General features: G+C 37.3%; 1 protein-coding gene across 1 annotated transcript; it reads left to right on the top strand.

Annotated features, from left to right (window-relative positions):
- Positions 1-2,750: 2,750 nt before the first annotated feature.
- On the top strand, positions 2,751-15,338 carry LOC103782151 (tax1-binding protein 1 homolog; the record flags this gene model as incomplete). The annotated part of the gene is made up of 9 exons (XM_008949899.1): positions 2,751-2,899; positions 3,034-3,124; positions 4,366-4,551; positions 7,746-7,973; positions 9,253-9,399; positions 10,581-10,674; positions 11,969-12,087; positions 13,286-13,411; positions 15,249-15,338. Coding segments are annotated over 9 exons (1,230 nt in total), but the record flags the coding sequence as incomplete, so codon positions are not given.
- Positions 15,339-15,860: the final 522 nt, after the last annotated feature.

Genomic DNA, 15,860 nt, shown 5'->3' with positions numbered 1-15,860 from the left:
AAAGGATTCTATGATTCTATGAAAATTTTTCAAGGTGGAATTTTGAACCTGGGGGAAAAAAATGCACTTGACAACTACATTAAATAGGAATTTTTGTTTTGGTAGTGTTTTGTTTTGCAGCCATGAAGCTGACTTCTGGCTGCTTATTCTGGCCCTTGTGATGCAGTTTGCTTTCTCCCTCCATCCATAAAGCTGTTGCAGCTCTAGGGAGGAGGGGCACGGGGAGCTGCATTTGTAACTGAATTAAAAATACAATCCAGAGGAAAAAAACTTAAAATTATAGGGTAGTTTTAAACTGATTTGTTAAAACAATCCATAGTCTTGCTGTGCTTTTCTTTCTGTTATGAAAGTGGAAGAAAATCTACAATATTTGTAGGTGTACCAGATAAATTAAGAGAACAATAATTACAGAAAGTCATTTTTTTTTCATAATAGAGTTTATTATATTCTTCCGCTTTAGATTCCTTCTAGAACACAGTTGACTTTTACCTGCAAAATAGTCCAAGAACATTCATTTTAAATTTTTCAGGCTCTGAAACGCCTGTAACCAGAGCGTAGGGGACTAGGATTGCAGCAGCTAAACTGAATTGCTAAGAATTCTGTAAAATAACAAGTTGTCTCTAAAAATTAAACCTTTTTTCTTTCAAAACTATAGGCTTTAGTTGTATCTAAACAAGTTTATTAGGTGAGAATCTATTAAATATGGAACTTTTACATTTTAATACCATGTCCCTTTAGAATAACTAGCAAAGCGGCATCAATTGTAATGCTGTTTGCAGAGTGGATTTTTTTCAGGCTATTAATTCCTTTTAATATATGTTACCTTTGGCAGCCTGTTTGAACTGTGTGTACCGTTTGTATGTACAGTGTATCAGATTAAATTCCTTTGAAGGCACTTGGGTTACAACAGTTACAGTTATACCAAAGTGGTGTTTAGAGAAAACACAGATAGGCATTGAAATAGACTTTTTACTGTACTAGACTTTCAAAACAGAGGCAAGTAATTAGTCTCCCCTGCATTAGGGAAGGACAAGCAGCTATAATGTGTGGTGTTGCTGCTGGTTATATAGCGAGGTTTACTTGGAACACTGACTTTAATTAAATATCCTGCCTTCATTATAACAAGTACATAGAGTTTTGGTTGCAGGAAACCAGTAGCTCTTCAAAAATAAAGACCTTATGAAATTGGAGGTCATCTCCAGTGCTATTTTTTAAAAAGATGATACTTTCGTGATTCCTTGAAATACTTTGTTATAATGACATATAGTAAAGCCGTTTAGAGTTCACATAGTTGTAATGTGTTAGTCCTCTTTTCTTATACCATATGTAACAAAATGAAAATCTGCTTTATGTGCTGGTGTAGTGTTTAGGAAGTGATTGAGTCATCAGTTAATTTGCCACCCCCCACAACACCCCCTGCCCGCTCCCCCCTGAAATCATAATGCCCAAACTTCTGTTTAGCCACTTGTAAAAGTGGCTTAATTACACTTACGAACAGTGTATTTTGACAATTAATGAGTAGAAACAGTCCTCATTATATTTTATTGTACTTAAAACATTGTTAGGTTGTTAGCAGGGGTTCTCTGTAAACTCTGGCTGATGCATTTCTCTTGATGTAACAGTGCAGTCCTCTTTCAGGACATTAAGCTTTGTTTAAAAATAAATAGATGAACTAGTGCTTTAACCTTCCAAATGCAGAGCAGAAAGACAACTTGTACCTTAGTATCTGCACAAACCCTTTAAGTCATGCTGTAGTCAGGCACGTTGGTCAGTCTGTCTTGACCTTGTTAACACTGGTAAGAAGCAAACTATAATGGTTGCTGCTAAGCTGAGCTTTATTGAATTTTGGTAACAGAAATAGTAGCATGTTATCTTGGTATATGTGTCCTACTTCAGTGTTGTTAATTTATTTTCTTCAACAAAATAGTATTATATTGAAAATAGTGTTTTTCTGGGTTATTTAAGATGACTTGACTTTAAATGTCAGTTTTGCTAAGGCGATGATGACATTTAGCTGTCCACTGCCTTAGAATGGTATGGACAGAACTGGAACTATATAGTGTGATGTTTAAAAGTGGCTTCCCATCTGGCAGCTGCCAGTTTTCTGGCAAAGGAGTCTGTTCTGGGTGGTGTTACCATGCTCTGTCTCAGCTTCCAACATCAGGGACATAAATCCCACAATTTCATGAGCTTCCATGAGCTTTGTGTGACCTTCTACCTGTTCTAGCTGGGAGAATGTAATGTAGTCACTAGCCCTTCATCAGGAGTTCTTCCATTGTTTTTCCTCCTTTTGCCTGCAGTTTTCTTTACTGTGGCTTGCTCCAGTGGTGCAACTGTGTGCTTAAATGCAAACTCTTTTTAAGTAAAAGGAAGTACCAAGAAAAATAGAAGTTATTTTTATTTTCTAAGTTAGGCATTTGATGGTTAGTTTGCAGAAAGGAGACGGGCAAAAGATGTGAAATAGAGCTTTGTTTGTCTTATAGTCCAAAGTCTTTGGTAGTCTTTGTAACTGAATGTTTGTGGAAAAACAAACTCCTTATTAACTCTTCACTATTATATTAACTGTGTAACATGTTTCAAGGTTTATATATTCATTGTGTATATTTTTATATATTTGAAGTGTATGTGTAATATTTTAGGGAAGAGAAGAAATCTAGTGACCATATTACAGCATTAATTCAGGTAGCATGTTGTAGTTCTGAAGATACGCACTCTTAAATTACATTAATTTGTGACTTTTTTTTTAAAAGAATAATATTCAGGCATCAGAAGCTCTTAAAAATGAAATCGATGATTTGAAGAAGAAGCATGATGAGGCTGCCTCAAAAGTTCTCCAGCTTGAAGAAGATATCATGACTGTTACTCAAAAAGCCATTGCTAAAGAAACAGAGTTAGACAGGTATTTCGTAATTTTGTTCCTTATCTTCCTTATTTTACTATTTCTTTCCATAGGTGTTTTTTTTAAACTAACAATTCTTAATGTATCATTTTCTGTATGAATAGTTCTGTACTATTAATTTGTTAATGTCTTAGTCTGAAGGACAAAATGAAGAAAGTGATACTTGAGAAGGAACAACTTGAATGTGTGTTAAAGACAGAAAAGGATGAAAAAGAACTTTATAAGGTAACTTTATTCTTGTACCTGTATACTCTAAAATGAAGTAGTTTGAAATAAAGGTAATAGTGTTTTATGGAGGAATCTGATAAATTGCATTTGTTAAGGGAAAAAGGAAATGGGTAACTTCTGTGAAAAGATTTTATGATGGTTATAGATGTTCTCATAAAAAATGAATGAGCAAAATAGCATCTGAATTCATCCCATGATGTACAAAAGGTCTCTGGGGAGGAGAATGGATGACCAATTTCTTAAAATGCAGGCATAGTAACAAAACATAATAGATGCTAGTGAGGAAATCCTTTATAGTTACACAGTTCATCACCCAGTAACTGATTTTAACACACTTTTTAATAGGAGAATTACTTTGTACTCTTGTCTATCCAGACTGTGTTTTCTAGATCCCTATTCTTCAGTCTTGTGCATAACTCTGAGAAGCTTTAGTAGGTTCTATGTTGTATTGACTTTCTTTTTTTTTACTAGCATAGCTGATTTCTTTTGCTGATATTGAGAGATAGCCATATTTAAAGTAAAATACAGTGCCCTGCCTCCCCACAAAAATGGCAAAAAAAGTTTATATGCTAAAATAATGAAATCCTTAGGTTGTATGAAACAAGTCAAGTGTATTTCAAATATTTCTGTTCATAGGAAAATATAATTGTGGCATGTAGTATTAGGTGTACACTTGAAGTCATAAACTCTCAAACCATCTTTCATAAGCATAGAATCCCTGAGCAAATAAGCAACACAAATCTAGTCTTTGAGTGGACAACTTTAATCCTTTATTTGGCGTAATATGATAAACTTGACATTTTAAAAACAGCTCTAGAGTTGTTAAAATTTACTGTCTTTGGAAATTAATATTGCTGAGGTAATAGTCTTTGCTTAGATGATTGCAAGTAGGTACTACTAGAATTTTAATTTTTTCTCCTCAGTTTTCTTCAAGTCCTTAGCTGTCCAGCATTTGTGCAGAGAGGATTTGAATTCTGAATAGTGGAATTTTGATGTGGACAGAAATCAGGGCCGTATCTTCTAGGTGTGTGTAGAGTGGAGCTGTTGTTAGATGTTCAAGCTGATAGAATTCCAGCCAGGAAATTTGTGCTGGAGGGCACTGATATTATCAGTCATTTAATTTTTCTCATCTGATCACTCTCAGAGATGTTAGAACTTGGTGAACACTCAACTACTGTTCACCTGTTCATTTTTCATAACGTGGAAGAAGAGTTTGACGTTTTTTAGCATCATTACAGATACACTTGAAGAATACAGAAATAGAAAACACCAAACTAGTAAAAGAAATCCAGACGTTTAAGAATTTGGATGCAAACAAAGAAAAAATGATATCGTATTATAAAGAGGAGGTTGGCAGATTGCAGCTATTTATAGCTGAGAAAGAAAATACGAAGAAAGCTTTTTTGCTCTCCTCATCAAACAAGGTAAGCATTACTAATATAATTAGCCTGGTTTAAAATAAACATATCTAGGGTTGCCTGTGTTATCACCATAAAGATACCACCAGGCTGAGTATTATGGCATTCTCAGTAGATGCAGAAAATGAGCAAAACAGTGAATTTGGTTTGTTTTGCACATTCTGAGCTTATTGAGGTCTCTCACATGATGAACTGTGAGATGCACTCTGTGTGCAAAAGTAATTTGTGAGTTCAGCAAAAGTGCATCAGTGCAAGTGGTGCACCGCTTTGACTTGCTTTTAACTTCATGGAAAAGGAAGGAAATTGAGGCAAAGTTGTTAGTAATGTAGCTATGTTGAGACTGTGGAGAGTGGTGGAGGAGAAAAGAGGAGACATCAGATATGCTGTAGGCCTTGTTAGATACAATGATGTAAAACCTGAGAAAGGATAAGGTACCATGTAAATGGACTGAATTGATGGAAAGCTCAGCAATAAGAGTTGCCACTAGGACTTCTAAGGAAGAGGTGACTTCTGCTATGCAGTGTGGTAGCATTGTTGTTAGCAGTCAATGTGTAGGAGAGTGGAATTGCTGAGGAACTGTATCCGTACTGTCCATGGCCCAGGTGGGGTTACTTCAAACTACTTCAGTTTTAGTGTGGTGCTATGGATAGATCTGTTTGGTTTGCATGGCAAGGTTTTGGTAGCTGGTGGGCTACAGGGGTGGCTTCTGTGAGAAGCTTCTGGAAGCTTCCGCTCTGTCTGATAGAGCCAATGCCAGCCAGCTCCAAGACAGACCTGCCTCCGGCCAAGGCCAAGCCTGTCAGTGACAGTGGTAGTGCCTCTGTGACAAGATAAGAAGAGGGGAGAAAAACCCCTGTGCAAGACACCAAGGTCAGTGAAGGAGGTGGAGGAGGGGCTCCAGGTGCCAGAGCAGAGATTCCCCTGCAGCCCATGGTGAAGACCATGGTGAGGCAGGCTGTACCCCTGCAGCCCAAGGAGGACTCCATGCTGGAGCAGGTGGATACCCAAAGGATGTTGTGACCCCAGCGGAAGCCCTCACTAGAGCAGGCTTCTGGCAAGACCTGTGGCCCTGTGGGGAGAGAAGAGCCCACTCTGTGATGGGTTTGCTGGCAGGATTTGTGACCCTGTGGGGGATCCATGATGGAGCAATCTATTCATGAAGGACTACAGCCTGGGGAAGGGACCCACAGTGGAGCAGTATGTGAAGAATTGTAGCCTGTGGAAGTGTTCATATTGGAGAAGACCATGGAGGACTGTTTCCCTTGGGAGGGACCCCAACTGGAGCAGGGGAAGAGTGTGAGGAGTCTTTCCTCTGAGGAGGAAGGGGTCACAGAGACAACATGTGGTGACTGACTGCAACCCCTGTTCCTCATCCCCCTGCACCACTGGTAGGGAAGTGGTAGAGAAAACTGGGAGTGAAGTTGAGCCTGAGAAGAAGGGATCAGGGAAGGGGAAATTGTTTTTAAGAATTGGTTTTATTTCTCATTATCCTACTTTGATTTGATTGGTGGTAAATTAATTTTTTCCCCAAGCTGAGTCTGTTTTGCCCATGATGAGTAGCAGGTGAATGGTCTCTCCTTCTCCTTATCTTGACCCACAAGCCTCTCATTATATTTTCTCTCCCCTGTCCAGTTGAGGGGCAAGAGTGATGAAGCAGCTTTGGTGGGCAGCTGGCATCCAGCCTGGGTCAACCCACCACAGTAGAGTACCCAGTAGGTGTTTGTTCCCAAGGTACATTTTCCTGTCCCCTTTCATCTGAAAGGGATGTGGTTTCTGTGCTCGGAGGTTGTTCTGTCCTGTGATCTACAGTGTGATAGGTAATAGTGGAATTGACTGGGAGTTTTCCTTCAAAAATATGCTCCTGGACCTAACTAGAGAATTAATTTAGACACGGCCTTTGAGGCCAGCGTGGAAAAGTCAGATTATGCAGGTAACTTTGTCTTGTGTAACTTGCTAGTGTTCTCACAAAAAAGCAATCTACACCTCAAAAGAATAGAAACCGCATTAATGTGAGTTTTAAATGTAAAGTTTAAGTAGAAAAGTAATGCTGTCGAGAATGGAAATAGCAAGAGGACAGAAAGAACATGCTGTCTTGCTTTAAATTACAGCTTATCCTGCTTTAGTCTTTTGACTGCTCCGCAGTTTTCTTCCTGGATTTTAAGCTGTGTGTTTTACTCCTGTGTTTTACGTGGAAGTAAAAACATGTAGGGGGTATGTGTGCACCAGTCAGTACTGAAACAACCAAATATTTACATCATTTATTAATCTTATGATGTTTCCAGTAGGATTGTTCCACTGTGAAACTGCAGATATTTACTAAAATATGTAATGGATGCATTGTGCTGTAAAAATAGCTAAGGGGCAGAACTTCAGGGCATTTCCTAGGCTCTCCATGTTCATAAATTCTTACAAAATATATTGGTATTCCTCTAGACTTCCTATGCTAAGTGTATATCCAAAAATTAACGAATAATGGATTAGAGATGCCTGAGTTTGTCTAGACTCAAGAATATGAGATGATTATGCCTTCAGGAAGCCCAGAGGCTGTGAGTAGCTTATAGTAGCTTTGAGTTTTCGTTTTATTTTTGTGATTCTGGACTTCTCTGAGGACCAAGAGGCCAGTAGTGCAGCACGCTGCGGCTTGCTCTTCATTACTTTTTGTTCTCTGTTCCTTCTGACAAGCTTGCTGTGCAAGATCTTGGGAAATGGAGCTGTGAGAAAAACATCCCAAAGTTGCTTTGCAGTGTATTACATCAAGGAGTTGTAGGCATTGTAAGACCTCTTACTCTGTTTTTACCTGCAGTGGGATGAACTTTGGTTTTGAAGCTGGATGCCTGTTTGTGCCCATTAGAGTTCTACAGTGATAAGAGCAAAGAAGTTGTGGAAGTTGGAAAGACTTTCTTTTTGCGTATGTTTAAAGCTAAAGCTGAAAATACAAAAAAAAAAAAAATAAATCCAGTACAGATAAAATATTTAAATTTGCCTTGATGTTGTAGTGAAATAGGTTTGCACACCACAGCTAGCAAAGAAGGCAAATGGGGGAAGTGATACTTGTGTACTACCTTCTTCATTTAGAGCTTTTGCCAAAGCCACCAGGAAAACTTGATTTTTCTTTCAAGTATTTCTAATCCCTATTACCAACCTCTGTTTACGCTTTGAATTAAAAAATGGCGGATTCTTTTCTCTCTTACCTTTCCTAGGAGGATGCAAGTGTTTTAAAAGAACAGCTTCGGAAAGCTGAAGATCAGATTCAGGCTAGCAGACAGGAGGCTCTCCTAATGTCAAAGGAGCTGAGTGACGCAGTGAACGTGCGGGACAGGACGATGGCCGATCTCCACAGTGTGCGTCTGGAGGCCGAAAAACTGAAAAAGCAGCTGGCTGATGCTTTAGCTGAACTTAAGAAAAGCACAGCTTTGAAAAATGAACAGGTAAGTTGTCAGTATTTAGTATTGCAGTTTATTTGTATTTATAATAAAGTCTGTCACAGCTGGCTTTGTTGGAGTTGGGGAATAAAATGTGTTCTGGATGGTTAGTAAGAGTTATCAAATTATCTTTTGGCACTCAAGATTTTATCTTAAATCAAGTGCATCTGATTTGCAAGGCTGGTAAGGAAGGTTTCTGCTACTTCTTGTAGCAAGTCCCCTCCACCTCTACATTTTTTTCACAGAATAATAGTCTTTACCTATATTATTTCAAATCCCCTCCCTATCTTAATTCTTTCATCTGAGCCACAGGAGCACTAAAAATTTATTCAGATAAGAAAATGTATTGGTAGAATTTTCTTTATAATATTCTCTCCTCATTGATGGATTCCGTCTTTATTCTTATGAATCCTTGCAGTATTTGTTGTCAAAGTTACATTAATATTTGATATGTATAAATATTACACTAATAGAAACTGTCTTGACTGGCTTTGTCTTGGGTAAAAGTATAGTGAGCTAATATAAGCTTTGTCATTCTGACTTAAGTGAGCTTTGAACCAGATCTGTGACTGCAAGTGCGTTGGATTAATTCACTACTAGGATTACTGTAATGGTGTAGCAGTTTGAAAAAATACCTTGAGCTGATTAAATTAGTGCAGTAAATACAAAGTGCACAATACAATCCCAACAATAACTATTATATTTAAAATATCCAAGAATCACATGTTAAACTTCAGTTACATAGAACGCCTTTGATATGCGTCCTGAGAGCAGTAGCACATATCTGAATGACTCAGGTAACCAGCAAGTATCTGAGTATTGTGTATATCCAGTTGGTTTGCTTAGCTCATGTACCAGTGTGACAGCTCAGCTGAACCACTTCCAGGAGAAACAGTGGGTGTGATGGAATATAGTTGTGGTCTGTCCACTTTTGCCATGTGGCTGTACTTGTCTATAAGATAGATGGCACACTTCTGGAAGAGTTCAGTCTTTAGGTATACATTAATCAGCCCATAGAATAAGAAATCCCATTTACACCTGCCTCTGGCATTACACCAGGGCCTATTTATTCCTTCAATGTGTCCTGCCTGGAATGGAGTTCAGCACAGGTGCTGCCTCTCTCTGCTCTACTGCTCTATTCCTTTCCTTCACACAAAGAAAACAGGAACTACTTCTGTACTTACATAGAGCATTATGCTTTCTTTAATTGAAAAAAGACTTTGGGAAATATGGTATTTGAAGAAAAGGGAGAACAGTTTCTGAGGGAAATCTTTTCTTTTTTCAGGAAACTTCAAACACAGCAGAGCAGGAACTGCGCAGAGAAGTTGAAGATCTGAAGCTTCGTCTGCAAATGGCTGCTGACCATTACAAGGAAAAATTCAAAGAATGTCAAAAACTTCAAAAACAAGTAAACAAATTTGCAGAACAGGCAGTAAGTAGAATGGGAGAAATTGCGCTTGCTTTCTGTAACTTTTTTGCAACTATTCTATTTCCTTCTGCAAAACCTGTTGCTTTTAAAAAGGTTTAAAACATGCAGAAAGCAGTGGCTCCTTAATTTACCATTTTCTTCTATAAAGCTCAATTACTTCTATGATTCTTTTTAGATAGTTGTTGAAACCAAGCACAGAATTTATAGTAAGTGGTGTATGTAGAAAGCCAGCAGAGTTTGGATGAACCTATAAGCACAACATGGTTCAAGGAAGAATTTTGAAGTTGCAACAGGGGAAATCCATAATTACCCAGAAGTGGAGGAAACGGAGAACTTGGAGAAGGATTTTGAAGTCAAATAGAGAGACAGTTTCCACAACCCAAGTTGTGTTCCATATGTATTTTGTATTCTTACTTTTCTTCTAACCTTTATTTCATAAAGGTATGAGGCTTTTTAGCGATAATGTGAGTCTTAGTCCACCTAATAACTGAACCTGTTAATGAATTTCAAACACTTGAGTGCAGAGTTCTTCAGAATTTTGTGAGAATTAGTGACTGAGTTGGAGAGGAGGTCAAAGGGAGGAAGGTATATGAGCAATGGCAAGATGTACAAATGTGAATTCTTAAGAAAACCGGACAAGTACTTCTGCTATCCACAGAACTAATAGGGTAGTAACCCAGCTTTGATCCACAGATTACTTCAAAAAGTTGTCTTCTCATCCAGAAGGTCAATGGTGAATGAGGTGTTGTATCAGAACACCTGTGGTTTTTCCTTAAAAAGCTACATAACCTTTGGCTATGTTGTACATCTGATAACAAACACCAGATTTCCTTGACACCAGAAGTCCAGCACTTGCTAGTAATAAAGACTCCATATTCTAGTGGAATATTAGTTTTAAGTTGATGAATTTCAGTGTAACTAACTGTCTAGAAAATGAGTTTTTTCTAATTTGCATAGAAATTACTGCTTCTCTTGAAAAAGAAACTTATAAAAGTAAGATTATAAAAATCATAGTGTAAGGCAATTTCATCATTAGTAGAATTTAATGTTTGCATATTTATTATCTCCTGTCTTAATAAGCAATTTGATGTAGTCCAGTTTTGGAGGAGATAGTGCAAGATATACATTACTTTGTGATCTGGCTTTCATTTAATTAAACACCAAAACAATTTCTTTTCACAAAGAAAATTGCAGGGCATCAGCAGAAACTGACAGATCCATCTAACATTGAGACAGCTACTGCCGTTGTTACAGACAAAAAGTTGTCTGCACCTCCAGGTATCAACAGCTTAAATTTTGTCTGTTTTATCAGTCTGAGAATGTCTGTGTGAAGTAGTCACTAATAGTATTTATAGCATAAAGTAGGTGGATTTGTTCTGTTTCAGATAAAGCAATGATTAGAAATGTGAAAATTAATCGGAAAATCTTGTGTCCTTATTGAAGTGGTGACATTCACAAATGTGTATCTTTTCAGAACAGTTCAGCTGATGTTTGTTAATGCCAGTAGGACTGAACTCTTCCATTTCTGATTGATAGTTAACACAAAGCCAGATTGCCAGGCCAATAATCAATTAAAAATCCTCTTCCAGTTTGCAGATGGTGTGCAATAGTGTGGTAATTTTACACGTGTGTTATAGTAACTATCCACTCCAGCATTCTACTGTAAAATCAAATCCATTGAAAAATTCTGGTTATACGATGGCAAGTCAAGACTATAAACTATTCTCATGATTTGTAGGCAGTAGTGACTTACTAGAAAATGTTTACCAAGGTTATGAGTTTTATGAACTATTAAGTTCTTAAACTAATCTTCTAATCTTCACTTACTGTTGGTGAGGTGCTTTGGGACTTAGTGGCTGACTTCATAGAGTTAGGTTAATGATTTGATTCGATGATCTTAAAGGTCTTTTCCAATCTAAATGACTCTGTGACTCTATGGACATAGAATAGGTTAAAACTAAGCCTGATTTATTTTTCAGTTCGAATTGATAAATGCCACTATACTAAATACTGCCTAATTTTGTTTGTGTTACTTCATAATTCACACGTTCTTTCTGGGTATAGAGACTACAGTTGTAATTCCTGTCAGGTTCCTCTTAACTAAATTAAATGTTTCCTAAACTAAAATCCCAGCAAGCTCAGTTATTATAAGTGATGGGGTTGAAGTAGATTGCTGAGGCATTCCATAGTTTTACAAAAGAACATCTACCATGTTACCCTAATGTCTGTATCCTAATGTTTACTTTCTTCAGAGCTAAGGGAGAGGTGTATGTGGGTTTTTTTGTGGTTTTTAATTTTTTTTCACACTTACCTTTGTAGTATGTGTGTGTATGTATTTATGTTCATCTTCAGTCTGTGAGGGAGCTGAACACATACATGCCCATAAGACTGCTGATCTTAACTGTCGCTAGCCACATGATACTGATTGTCTTGGATTAACCATTTGCCTGGATAACATGGAGCACTTTGTTCTCGATGCACTGTTGGATTCGGCCTGTCATCTCTCTCATACAAACTTTTTTGTTTTGTTGTCGTTATTCCATAAATACCGTTTTTTCTTCAGCGTTCACAGTTATTCCAATTTCATCTGACCTAGTTTCGGAATTCATGGTAAAGGAGCAAGTACGTGAAATGAATAAAGAAATTGCTGAGAAAACAGAGAAGTATAAGAAATGCAAGCAAATGTTGGCAGTAAGTAAATGGCTGCTTTAGAAAATTAAACAGAAAGTAGCTGTAGGTGCGAAGTCTAAACCACAAAGCAGACCCAGCTGAGTTACCTTGCTTGTTTGTGTGATACACTGTGGTTATGGTAGAAACCTTAATGTTAGAAAATACTCCGTGATTTAGCCAGCTTTCAGTTACCTGTGGAGTTAGCCCAGGCAAGGACCTCTTGGGAAAACCCAGGTGCAGTAAATTAAATGAACAAAACTGCTACTGCTTCTGTGCTTAAGGTTTTGAATACTTGCCCCTTCTCCATTGTATTTTAGATGTATTTACTTTTCTAAATAAAATACAGCAAGTTGCTATAAGCCAGCTGATGTCTGGAATGAGTGTAGCAGTGTTTATCTGCCATGCTATTCAAATGCAGTAAGTCATCCTCCTTTTACAGTGTTTTGATGTCTGATTGGGTGCTGCATACTAGCTTGGGCTCAGTCATACATAAAGGCACTTATATGATTCTCTGGAGCAAAGCTGGTACCAGTTGTGTTGTAGACATGATAGAAATGCCCTTCAGATATTAATCTGTCAATCTTAACTTGATTTTCATTCAACCAGTTTGGAGGTATGTATGATGATGGAGTATTGCATCAGTGATGCTGGTGAAAAGTTGGCTGTTGTAGAATGGCTTAAGAAATGCTTTCTGTCTGTTGTCTCTGCTCATCTTGTTTCTCTTATTTATCACAATGAGATTATGCTATTTTAATGTGCTCTCTGGGATGTAACAATTGGCCTGTAATTCTGCTCGTTACTCTGTCTGTGGAGAGCCTACGTTAGCTTCTGCTGGCTATTTCTTCTCTAGCAGTGCTTGAGGAATGCTTTGCCTTTGACCTTCTGGATGAAAGATACTTCAGTTGTAGAAGTTGCATTGGGAAGGGATAATGGTAATAAGTGTAGTATTGGGGTACAAAGAAACTCAGAACTGTGAAGTTAGAGAGGAGTATCAGCATGTTGAAAACTTGGGCAAGAAAAAGATATGTATGGAACATAACTGATGCAGTGTTGAGTTGTCCTGTCCTCTTCAAAGTCTTGAGGCAGGCTTGATTTCTCAGGGAAGCCATTTGTAAATGGTCTCATTCTAAAAGCATGGGGTTACACAGTGTCATTGTTGGGAGTTGGGGGGAAATCTATTAAAACTAAGTATTTCATGCCATGGTATAAAATGCTTTAGGACGAGAAGATGAAATGCAGTGTTTATGCTGATGAACTTGCTAAATTGGAGCTGAAGTGGAAAGAACAAATGAAAATCAATGAGAATATAAAATTACAGCTAGCAGCAATGGAGGATCAGTATAAAGTAAGTTACAGATTTTGTTTATGACAATGGTGTCCTGTTACTAATGTAGTCGCTCATTTCTAGTAGTTCAAATAAGAGTTTAATGGGGAAAAAATACTAATTTTTTTCTGTAAATAGAAATTGTGTTTTGCACTCGTAAAAGCAACATAATGCCTTTTTTAAAGTAAGACAGATTTAAGTATATTAACAAATGGCTTTTGTTCTTTTAATAGATTTGGACAAACTTATACATGACGTTAATCTTGTATTACAGGAGAAAAGGGCTAGAGCTGTACTTTCCTCTTGCTTTCTATAATACTAACAGGAATATTGATTGATAAATTTGTCTAAAATCTTCGTAATGCATGCTGCATTACCAGCTTAGTAATGTGTAATACATTTAATTTGAATTAACTAAAGAGGTACAAAATGAGTGATACAATGTTTTTAAAGTCATCATGAGAGAACTACTTCAAGTTGGAGGATCTCAGCTACTGCCTTACTAGATAGAGTGAGGCAACACATGCACCAGCAAGTCAAGCGCAATGGGCAGCTTTAGTTTACAAGAGTCCTTCATCTCTGAGGTTAGGTGATAGTAATGCATATGCTGAAGTGGCTTGTTAGGTCAACAAGGACAAGATAAGAGCAGCAAACTTCTGTAAGACCCTCTTTTATGCTTGTTCTCAGTCTCATGGTGATAGTGTAGCTGACAGGATGGAATACTCTGTTGCCCACTTATGTCCATTGTGATGAACAGGGACTAAACTGAGCTGTGACTATGTCAATTCCAGTACAAACCTCCTTCCATTGGGAGTTTAAGCAGTTTTTCTTTATAAAATACTGAATTATTCTACAGCTCGTTTCAGCACTCTGTAGGCTGTCCCTTTTCAGTATTTTTCAAAGCTCTAATTTCATAAAATGCATGTCTCTTTGAAATTTAATTTTACTGATTAGCAGTTTTCCATGCATGATTTAATGTAAAACAGGTTTGGTTTTAATTTCTCAACAGCAGGAGAAATAAATAATTGGTTCCAAAGTTGAAACCATTTTGACTGCAATTCAAAACTTGTTATCATTCAGGGAGAGTGCAGGTGGTGAAGTTAAAAAAAAAAAATGGTAAATTTTTCTCTGTTGACCTGAACTACGAGAGGGAATTTCAGAACTGAAAAAAACATGACATGTAACTGTGGAGAGCATTGAGCTTACATGCTAAAAAAAGAAGTGGAGAATTGTTCTCCAAAGTAACCAGAATCTAAATAAAATAGCCCTTTGTAGAGAAAGAGTATTTAAATAATAATTATATTGAAGCAAGGAAGACTTGTGTTAATGTGTCAGTTGCATCTCTTCGCAGAGCACCCAACAGAGACACAAGATAGATGTTTGTGAAGCTAATTTAGGGTCTTTGAGGTAGGAGATTTTGGTTCTCTCAGTTCTGTAGTGGGATATAAGAGCTGGAGAGAAGTGAATGAAATAAGTCACTGAAATGCCAACAGATTGCTTCAGAAATGGTGAGATGTGAGGCTTGCAAACTTTAGCTATTTCTGGTCAGTGGTGTCCTTCCTGCCATTAGTATCACTGATACTACTCCTCATTTTTTAGAGGAGTATTTTATCATTCCACAGTTGGCTTTTGAAAACTGATAAGAAGAGGCTGCTAATGTACTGCTGTTATCCAGTAGATAAACCTGGGGGGAACTGTTGGTTTTGATTTGTAGTAGTACTAGATACTGCATGTAGCTATAGTAGATAAAGTTATTTCCATCTGAAAGATGAACTTAATCACTGAACTTTGTTTTCACAAGATAACATGCAAAGAAATAGTTTCCATTTCCAGGAACCTTAAACTTCTTTTCATATAGGTTCAGCTGTCAGAAAAAGAGAGACGAATAAAGGAACTGGCATCACAGCTGGAACTCTTTACCAGTGAGAAGGTATTGTCAGGATTCCTAGTAAATTTTGTAAACTAACACTTGTGAGAGTCTTCAGTGTGAGGAATTGGTATTTATTTTTAGGCGTGAATTTGTTTACTCTTTAAACATACTTTTCCGTATTTGGATATTTTGCCAAAATTAGTTTGCATTTAAAAGTATAATTCTGTTAATAATACTAACATATTTTTAAAAAATATAAACTGTAGTACACCAACTTGCCAGAACATCTCAGATTTGAAAATATTGCCATTTATTGTCCTGTAATAGCGTTCTAGAATATTTTTTATATACAAACTAACAAAAAATGTTATGGTGTCAAAAATGAATTTTGTTTCTGTCTAGAATGAGATTCCATGCAGGATCTAAAATAATTATTCTTTTTTGCAAATAGAGATTAATCTGTGTAAATTAATAACCTGAGATTGCAGCTAGCTATGCAGTTCACAGAACATAGGAATTCCTACCAGTTTTTGTCCTGTCTTCCATTCTCACCTTAGCAGCATCACTGTTCTTGTTCAGGTTTTCAGGGGCCTTCCAGCC

The sequence above is a fragment of the Merops nubicus genome, unplaced genomic scaffold (assembly GCF_000691845.1).
Source record: "Merops nubicus isolate BGI_N331 unplaced genomic scaffold, ASM69184v1 scaffold13661, whole genome shotgun sequence".
In the NCBI taxonomy this organism is placed as follows: Eukaryota; Metazoa; Chordata; class Aves; order Coraciiformes; family Meropidae; genus Merops; species Merops nubicus.
This window is presented reverse-complemented; position numbering and strand designations above follow the sequence as displayed.